General features: G+C 51.2%; 1 protein-coding gene across 2 annotated transcripts; it reads left to right on the forward strand.

Moving 5' to 3' along the window:
* Positions 1-1616: 1616 nt before the first annotated feature.
* OLIG3 (oligodendrocyte transcription factor 3) lies at positions 1617-8856 on the forward strand. Of its 2 annotated transcripts, XM_082216994.1 has the most exons (3): positions 1617-2037; positions 2146-2301; positions 6414-8856. In XM_082216994.1, the coding sequence occupies exons 2-3, from the start codon at positions 2297-2299 to the stop codon at positions 7189-7191; spliced, it is 783 nt and encodes a 260-aa protein (XP_082073120.1). In that variant the 5' UTR covers positions 1617-2037; positions 2146-2296; the 3' UTR covers positions 7192-8856. The 2 variants fall into 2 exon arrangements, with proteins under 2 accessions (XP_082073120.1, XP_082073119.1); XM_082216993.1 differs by lacking the exons at positions 1617-2037; positions 2146-2301 and having other exon boundaries at positions 6236-8856.
* Positions 8857-9967: the final 1111 nt, after the last annotated feature.

Here is a 9967-nt window from a genome sequence, read left to right on the forward strand (position 1 = left end):
GCAACGGGAGAAAATAAAGGACTGTTCCTTCCCTGCCCCCAGGCTGTCTAGTCTAGGGGGTTCCACCAAGGAAGGGGCCCCGGCACTTGCGCACGGAAGTCAGGGGGGGTCACTTCAGGACAGAGACCCAACCTCTCCAACGGCCAAGCGCTGGTCTGCTTTGGAACCAGATTCTTTAGGATATGGATTTATTGATGGCATTTATAGCCCACCTTTATTTCTCCCATGAGCTCAATGTAATATGCGTAGCTCTCCTCCTGATTTAACCAGCAACCCTGTGGTCTCAGGTTAGGCTGAGACTGAGTTGCAGAGAAACGAGGAATGGGACTGCAAGGATTAAGTGGGGCTCGCTCCCAGGTGAGGGCGCCGAGGGGACAGCTGTCTAAGGAGGAAAATGAAGGTGTTCCTTTTAAAAATGTAGGAAGAACTGCGCGCTATACCCGATGACTAGCATACTTTAGTCACCAGGGAGCAGTTAAGAAGGAAGGGGTGTCTCCATTACCAAAGGTTCTGGTCACTCTTTTAACTTTCCTTCATAAGCTAGTTGCGTCCTCGCAATTTTGTAGCCCTATAAATCGAGATGATGTTACCTTGTGTAAGGAATGATGCAGTGGATACAGTGGTACCTCGGGTTACATACGCTTCAGGTTACAGACTCCACTAACCCAGAAGTAGTGCTTCAGGTTAAGAACTTTGCTTCAGGATGAGAACAGAAATCGCATGGTTGCGGCGCAGCGGCGGCAGCGGAAGGCCCCATTAGCTAAAGTTGTGCTACAGGTTAAGAACAGACATCCGGAACGAATTAAGTACTTCACCCGAGGTACCACTGTATTTTGGAGTCCCCAAACATGTGCGCGCGCGCGCGCATGCACATTCACACACACACACACACACACACACACACACACACACGATCAGACATTTTAAAGTACAGTAGCTAGATTTTACACGCTCCGTATAGACATGCTTATACAGTAGACAATCCTGTAAAACAGGCTTCCTCAAACTCGGCCCTCCAGATGTTTTGAGACTACAGTTCCCATCATTCCTGACCACTGGTCCTGTTAGCTAGGGATTATGGGAGTTGTAGGCCAAAAACATCTGGAGGCCGCCTGCTGTAAAACTTCTGGTTTCGATGCGGCTTGATCCAAGTGCCAGTCCAAAGTTAAACATTTTTTAAAAACCACCACCTTCTTCCATGTGGACTAAACGTGGCTCTCCGCCAGTGAAGAACAGGGGGGAAGGACCCAGCTTCACCGGGACGCTGCTGCGTTGGTGACAAGGCTTCAGAGCTGGAATAGGGTGTAAAAGTTGCAAAATGTTGCCGAGCGTTTCAGGCCATGTAACAGTTGTGGCTCAGTGAGCGGGACTTGGTTTCGGAATTACAGCTCAGTCATCGGACGCATGGGAGGGGGAGTGCACCATAGCATGCAAAAAGTGTTTTTCCATCCATATGGAACGAATGCCTGATCTCCCTTTCCTCCTCACCCCCAGCTGGGCCGTCCCTTTTGAGCGGGGAGAGGGGAGCTCTCCAGACGCCGTGCTTTGCTAGACCTTTTCCTTCTAGCAGCTCAACCGATTGAGCACGAGACTCAATCTCATGGTTGTAGGTTCGAGCCCCACGTTTGCAGGGGGTTGGACTAGATGACCCTCGGGGTCCCTTCCAACGCTACGATTCTATGAAGACCTCCATTCGGGGTCTCTCAGTTTCCCATCGAGGGTCAGCAGTAGAGCGATGCAGGAGTGGGGCGGGCTGGGAAAGGCGTTTGCTCCCCGATGAAGCAGTTGCCTCAGGAGAAATCCGTAGGAAAGTCGTGCTCGGGAGGTCCGGGACTGCTCGGTTCGCAGAGGATCCAGCAGAGGGCTCCGACCCGGGAGGCGACTTGAAGGCGATGGGCAGTCCCGCTTACTCGTCACGGGACCGGGGGAAGGCTTCACTCACCTCCTCCAAACATCGTCCTTAAGTCGCCTTGGCAGTGAATATCGTTCATTCCAACGGAGGATCTCTCTGGGCAGCTGCCGGTGTACATCAGGATGGTCAGTCTTCCTTTCTTTCCTTTTAAAATAGTTCCGATTTAGGAAAAAAAATAACAATTACGCTATTATTAATAATATTATTAATATTTTAAAAAATGCATTCTCCAGATTAAAGCGAGGAGCCCTCGCCACCGGCTTCGCTCAGTACTTCTGGGGTTCTCGTGCAAGGAATCGCCGAAGTGCTGTCAACTCGGAGGCTTTGGAAAAGTGACGTCGCTTCCAGGTCGAGCCTTTGGCTTCGAACCGCATCTTCGCCGAGATGGGGTAAGACTGGGCTCCGTGTGGGGGTGCGGGAATAAAAGTATGGAAAAGGGTTGAGGTTAACATGTCGCTTTAGCCTCTGCATATCTATTCAGAAGTAAGTTCCACTGAGCTTAGTGGCGCTTACTCCCAAGAAAACGTGCGGAGGACGGCAGCACAGATCTCGTAACATCATCTGAGATGATGCTAAAATGAAGTAGGTCTGCTTGGAGCAAATGCTCTGGGATTAAGGAGCCTCTAAATATTGGTTTGGCTTCACTATTTTAAAAGCTTCCAATGCTCCAGGCAGCCTCGCTTCCAGTTCCGTCACTTGGTTTGGGGATTTCCTCCATCTCAGGGACTTAAAGGGAGGAAATGAGGAAGAGCGATATTATTTCTAAGTCTGGTTATTTTCCAAAAACCAACCATCCTTCCTTCCTTCCTTCCTTCCTTCCTTCCTTCCTTCCTTCCTTCCTTCCTTCCTTCTTTCCATAAAGTATTTAAAAATATCTACCGTACTCCCCCCCCCTTCCCTAGTAGAGCTCCGCTGGAGAGGGATCCTTTATGCCTGCAAGTGCTTTGGGGGCAGCAGGTGCTGCGAAGGCGGCACCCCCCTCTTCCCCAGGCAGACGTCTCTGGAAGCGCAGGTCCCTCTTGATTTAGAGAGCGGCCACGCGCTCTGAGCGCCATTCGAGTGCTGGAAGGTGGGAAGGCTCAGGCGCGCAACTACTTTCCGTGCGTGCTGGCTTCCTGAGTTCACACGATCGAGGAGTGCGCGCGCCTGGATCGAAGAAAACCCACCAATAAAGGCCGAACAAACTTCTGGGCGTATGTTTGACGGATTTACCCATACGCAAATCAGCTGCCAACAGACTGCAGGCCACCTGCTCTCCGTCGCAGTGTCCAGCACCATCTTCAAGACCCGGAGCAGCTATCGCGTGACCCTCTGTCATTCAACCCTTTCCCATGACAAGCGAGATTGTCAACTAGTTGCCCCAACAGTCAAAGGCGCATCCCTTTGGCCTGCCCTCAACCATTTCCCAAGCCTTCCCCCCGCCTAGGCCCTCTTCCTAACAAATTCTCGCACGGTCTCACCACCGAAGCAGTTGCCAAAGTCCCTGGCTTTTCTGGCGCGGTGATCCAACTCACATTGAACGAGGAGACATGAGCACCCTACACATACGATACCTTTGAAGCACAGTCGAAGCACACTTCCCCCCTCAAATTCTGGGCACTGAAGTTCCTTAAGAGGTGCTGAGAATGGCAAGTGTGAGGTTTAAACCACAGTGCCCAGAATTCTATGAAAGGATGTGTTGCAAAGGCACAGTGTGCCCTCACTTAGTCCCAGGATTTCCAAGACCAAGGCCAAGTCTGAACCCCGCCTCTGCCTGCAGGAGGGCACCCACCAGTGGCCCTGAGTGCCAAGTGGGGGCTGCTTCAGACTCCATGCTAAGGTCCTCATTCCGTGCCTATTTCTTGGGGCAGGAGATGCGCCATCAATCTCAGCGGGCTGGATTTTCCAGTAAACGTCACTGTGAGCTCTAGAGTTATCTGGGGGTTAGATGCACAAATATTATTGTTAAGCATTGAAAGTACTCAATTATCTGAGGTCCCCCCCAGCAGAAGTCTGTCTCCTGCAATATCTTATTCACCGGGTATTTTTACTTTGATTTCCTTAAAAAAACAACTCAACAACTTTGGCTGCCCCCCCCAACAAAAATCCTGGTTACGCTCACAGGTCAGTTATCCTGAACAAAATGGGACTTCCCTTTGAGCGAAGAGTTTTAGAAACGGATGCCGTCCTCGCTCAACAATAGGCAACGGGGAAATAATCGCCGCAGTTGCCTCTCAATTTGGTTTGGTCCCAGTAAGTGCGCAGGGGAGAACTGGGGTCATGGTAAAAATGGATTCAGGCATTTTGAACTCAGTGGCATTTACTTCCAAGTTAACACATTTAGGGGTCGGGGTGGTCAACCGTTTTAGGAGAACTACGCTGCTTTACCTTACCCTGCCTGACCAAGCGAAATTTGAAACAAATTTGGGTGCACATTATATTGGGTGTAGTCGTTTCTGTGCTGGCTCCGTTTTGCAGAATGTTGTCCTTCTTGGTGACGTGTGGCAGAGGCGGCTTCTTTTTTGCTTACTTGGGGGGTCACTTGTTCACATGCACGCGCACGCGCACACAGACACACACGGAGTTGTTGCCCCGTTTAGGATGCCTTCTGCATATTTCCGCAAGATAGAAAGAAATGAACACAGTGTGAGCCAAAGGAATGGGAACGGAACGGAGTCCAGTTTCATCTGTGAGCCATTTCCCGCAGACTCATAAACTGATCTGAAAAAAACAGATTTATTTGAAGGTTAAATCCCAGAGAATCAATAAAAGTTGGTTCCCAGTAAATGGACTAAGCTAAGCGCAATACTCGAAACTATACTCTCCATTGAATCTACGCAGTCTCCATCATATTTTAAGATTGAAAGTTTTCAGAGATATTGGGGAGATTTCAATTATATATGTATCTGCGCTCACTTGGGAAGCAAGTTATCCCTGTTTTCTCCGTCCAACCAAATAAACAAGCTCAACATAACTTCGAGAAATGATAAAAGAATTGAAAAGTCCATGGAGATGTCAGGCAAAACTCCAATATTTTAAACTGAAAACAACAAAAATATAGTCTGCGAACCGCCGCGTTTATAGTTCATAATAATAATAATAAAATAAATTTATGCATCAGTAAAGCCCTTGTCTACCGTCTCTGGACAGGCCAGAGGTATTAAGAGACGTGGGGGCGGGATAAATTATTTCGAAAAGTGAGTTATTCAGGAACATGGCCTACATTTTTATAGCGTAAAGGAAAGCATTCACACGTCGATTGGACAGTAACGAGGCACGCTTGCCTTTGAAACCGACAGTAGGGGTAAACCCAGTCCAAATAAACTCACAACCCAGTCCGAATAAAAACAGCCCCTTTAAATGCACTGGGAAGAGGGGATGAGCTTCGGGGACAGCAGTCTGATGCATATTTCAATTAAGACTGCAGTTCTATCTCCACTCACCTAGGAGCAAGCCGCCCTGAACTCACAAGGAATTGCTTATGAGTAAGCACGCATAGGATTAAACTGCAAATTCGCGGGGATAGATAACCCGATCGAGCGCCACTGATTCTGCCGGGCAGCGAACCGAGGCAGAATCACTTTCTCCTGAGTAGCCTCAGAGTGTTCCCCCAAACCTCATGGAAACCCCTCGGAGGCTACTTCGGAGTAAGATTTCCCCGCCTCTTCTCTACGCGTCGTTTACTCAAAAGTACTTCTAACGGGACTTGCTTCTTAGTAAACATGCAGAGGACGGACAAAACCCGACGTTGCTTAAAGGAGTCCGAGCGCCTCCCTAAGCTCGGAGCTGCGGGGATTTGGAAAGCCCAGCTCCCGGCATGTTGGATAGTGTCTCTCTCCCCTCCTCCACTTCCTAACCCACCCACCCCCTATTTATTTGACACATACCAAGAGGGAGGGTCAAAATGCCCCCGCCCTTGAGCCCCGACGAGGGCTCCAGCCTCCTCCCGGCCCGTCGAGGAAGAGAGGCCAAAGCGAGCGCAGGCTGTGCGCGCTGTCCGTCCCCGGCGGGGCGGGGCTGCCGTCTCCGGGACTCCCGCGGGTCCCTGGGCTGAGGGGTCCGCGGGAGGCTCCGGCGCACAATGCCTGCCAAGCGGGGTCCTTGCTAAACGGGGCCGTCCAAGCGCGCCCCGCTGAAGAATGGCGCGTCATCCCGAAGAAGCCCCTTCGAGGCAGGAGGGCGCCTTTTGTCTCTCTGGCTCGCCCGCGGCTCTATAAAAAGCCCCTCGGCTGGCGAGGCAGCCTTAGAGCGAGCTCAGGCGCGCAGCCGCACGCACACGAAGCCAGCAGCTCTCCTGGAGAGGGAGGGGAGAGAGAGAGAGAGGCGGGGAAGGGGGATCTCCTCCTCTGTCTCGACCACTTTCATTCTCGTTGGCAGAAGAGCTTGGTGACCCTCCTGCCTGCCTGCTTGCCATTCCTCCTCCTCCTCTTCCTCCTTCCCCTCGAGCGGGGAAGCCCTTCTTGCAGCTTCCCGGCCCCTGCAGCCAGACCATGAATTCTGACTCCAGCTCTCTCTCCAGCAGAGCCTCCTCGCCAGACATGGAGGAGATGTACCTGCGGGACCATCACCACCACCACCATCACCACCACCACTCGGTCTCGTCGACGCAGAGCGAGGTGGGCCAGCGCGGGCCGGGCGAGGGCCTCTCCCGGGCCGGCTCCAAGGGCTCGTCGAGCGAAAGCAGCAAGTACAAGATCAAGAAGCAGCTGTCGGAGCAGGACCTGCAGCAGCTGCGGCTGAAGATCAACGGGCGCGAGCGCAAGCGGATGCACGACCTCAACCTGGCCATGGACGGGCTCCGCGAGGTGATGCCTTACGCGCACGGGCCGTCGGTGCGCAAGCTCTCCAAGATCGCCACGCTGCTGCTGGCGCGCAACTACATCCTGATGCTCACCAGCTCCCTGGAGGAGATGAAGCGGCTGGTGGGCGAGATCTACGGCGGCCACCACTCGGCCTTCCACTGCGGGACGGTGGCGCACTCCGCCGGGCACCCGGCCCACCCGCCGGGCGCCGTGCACCCTGTGCACCCCATCCTGGGCGGCGCCTTGTCCTCGGGGGGCAACCCGTCGCCGCTCTCGGCTTCCCTGCCGGCCATCGGCGCCATCCGGCCGCCGCACTCGCTGCTCAAGACCCCCCCGGCGCCGCCGGCCCTGCAGCTCGGAGGGGGCTTCCAGCACTGGGCCGGCTTGCCTTGTCCCTGCAGCATCTGCCAGATGCCTCCGCCGCCGCACCTCTCGGCTCTCACCACGACGGCCAGCCTGGCCCGGATCTCCACAGAAGCCAAGGACCTGCTGAAGTGAACTCGCCGCCGCCTCTCAGAGGGGGCCTTGGCCAAGTCTCTCGCCCGCCCGCGGGAGGGTCTAGCGAAGACCACCGCCCGCCCCCTCGGAAAAAAAAACCTCTCGCTGCCCTGGAAGCCGGGGGGGGGGGCAAGCCGGAAGGACTCGAGAAGGTGAAGCAGCCCAGAGGTCCCGCGGTGTCGTCGCATGCTTGATTCTCCTCCTCAAACTCCTGTTTTCCCTTCTCTCTCTCTCTTTCTCTCTCTCTCCCTCCCTCCCTCCCTCCGTCCCGTCTGATGCTGTCTCCAAACTTCATTTGCTGTAACCAGGGGGACGTGTGTGTGTTTAGGGGCAAAGGACCTTGCAAGGTAACCTTTTTGGTTGGATTCTGGGTGTTTTCTTTTTTCCTGTGATTTCTTTCTCTTTTAAAATCCCTGTCAATTCAGGAAATAGGGAGAGGGGAGGGAACGAGAATGTAAATAAGTGCTTGAAAACGGATGGGGGCGGGAGAAGAGATGGCTCTCTCTCTCTCTTTTCATTGTACTTGTTCACAGCCGCAGAAGCGGTCGCTTGCTTCGTTGGATTGCAGTTCGCAACGATTTCGCCATCTACGAAAGCATGGAAGGGTCATTCCTGGAGCTGAAGAGTGTGGGGGCTGATTTGGAAGTAAGCTCGTTTTAAAAAACAGTGGCCAGGATCCTAGTGAAGTTTGCAATCCTGTGCAAACTTCATCAGGACTTCTGAGTCAAGCAGTGCAAGTCAGTGCAACTACAAGAGTTAGACAAAGTAAGAGGACTTACTTTGGATTAAGTCCCGTTCAAACCAGCGGGGCTTCCTCCCGAGAAAAGAGGGGTGTTTCCTTTATTTAAGGATGGGGGTGCGCGTAGAATCTGCAGTAACTGGAGCTGCTTAGCGGAGGCTGAATGGGGTTTATTTCCACTGACGCTTATTTCCAATGTCTTCTGGGCTAGGGGAGTTCAGACGACGAATGGTCGGATCCACAAACCAAGGCCTTTTATGCTGGGAACATAAACCCTTTGGAAATAAGAGTAACCCAGGGACACTAATTGGCTCAACTCAGCAAACTGGCTTTTGAATCGGACTGAACGTGACTTTTTTTTTAAAGTTACGCTGGGGCAGGTACAGGAACCCTTTTAATTTTCCGACGGGGCGTCCGTTCCTCTCAAGCGACTGCATGCGTGCTTCGAGCCTACGCTGTTATTATTAGTATCCAGACCATGGTTGTTCGGACGGTACCAAGGCAGTTTTCCTTGTAACAAGGATTTAGGAGTGCAGTCTCGACGTGCTAGCCCAGGATGTTCTTCCCTCTAGACGAGACAGTTTGCTGCCTCCCCGTTTTGCCCTGGAGCCGTCCAGCCTCCCCGCACTAGGTTAGAGACAACCCTTCCACGCCGGATCCGCCGCGTCCAAGACGGTGCGCGCTTCCCCGACCTCCCATCCTTCAGTCAGTCCCATCCTGCATGCGGGCTTGGCGTCCCACTGACTCTCCCTCGGACCTTCCCCGCTCTCGCTCTCTCTCTCTCTCTTTCCCGTTCCCCCTTTCTGGGCGCTTGCTTGACACTATTTTGTGAAGGGCCTCACAGACGATGACGTGTCTTTATTTTTTATATATTCTTGAGAACTATCGATATATTTATTATTATGGACCAGTGTTTCTGGATGAAAATTTCAAATTAAAAACGGTGAAATGATAATTCAAAAAAAGATTTGGGTTTCTTCTTTTTGGTTCTACCTCCTTCTTCATCTGAGGGGGGGAGGGAGGTAAACGAAAATTGGTTTAGAGTGGGACTTGTTTCAAAACCAATGAAAAGCTGCTTTGAAGGGGTAAAGCCTTGCAAGGTGAGGGAGACTTAAATGCGCTGTACGGAATCGAAATCTGAGTAAAATTGTATTCATGTATTTTTTGCAAACTATTTGGGAGCATGCCGCAGCAACTTGGTGGGTATTAAATCGGAGAAAGCGGGGATAGAATCCGATTGCGAATGTGCTTTATGCCTAGGACGCACTTACTTAGAAGCAAGTCCCATTGTATTATTATTATTATTATTATTATTATTATTATTATTATTATTACATTTCTATCTCATCTTTCCTCCAACGAGTTCAGAACAATATACATGGTGAAATCAGTGGGATATTTGCAAATAGGTGTGAGGAGCATCCAATATATATATATATATATATATTAAAACCCTCCAGATAGAATTTTGGATTTAAAAGTACATTTAGGAGAATTTCCCGATTTAACTTCCGGTTTAACAGGTCCAACTTCCCACTCTAACCTACCCTATTTTGTGCACCAAATGACATGGAACATAGGTTGGTTTTTCTTTTGAAACAGGACTGAAATCTCCATGAATTCCTAATACGCATAAAATGACTGCAACACTCACAACAATAGCCAGACTTGGTAAAAACAAACGCCGGCAAGCAAAGGGGAAGAATAAATCAGGGCTCTTTGTGCCCAAAAGAAAGTGTGGCGACGAAACCCCGAAGTGAGGGGCTCGTTGATTCAAAGCCATCGTTTGCCAAACTGAAAAGTCCAAGTCGATTTCCTCCCGACTCCCACAGCAACCTAATATATATATATATATCTATATATCTTAAAACTCGTTATTTATTCTTAAATGAAACCAAGCGAGATGTTAGTTAGTCTTCCCCTGCAGTCTTAAGGGGCTGTTTTCAGAAGATCAAACGAGAAAAATGAATCCGTTCGATTCAAGTAACTCTAAATTCAATACGATTCAGTGGGTGCCTTGACATTTGTCATTGACAC

The sequence above is a fragment of the Podarcis vaucheri genome (assembly GCF_965113315.1).
Source record: "Podarcis vaucheri genome assembly, chromosome: 3".
Lineage (NCBI taxonomy): Eukaryota > Metazoa > Chordata > Lepidosauria > Squamata > Lacertidae > Podarcis > Podarcis vaucheri.

Coding starts and splice junctions, on each gene's coding strand:
- OLIG3 (XM_082216993.1), top strand. CDS start 6,382: ATGAATTCTGACTCCAGCTCTCTCTCCAGCAGAGCCTCCTCGCCAGAC.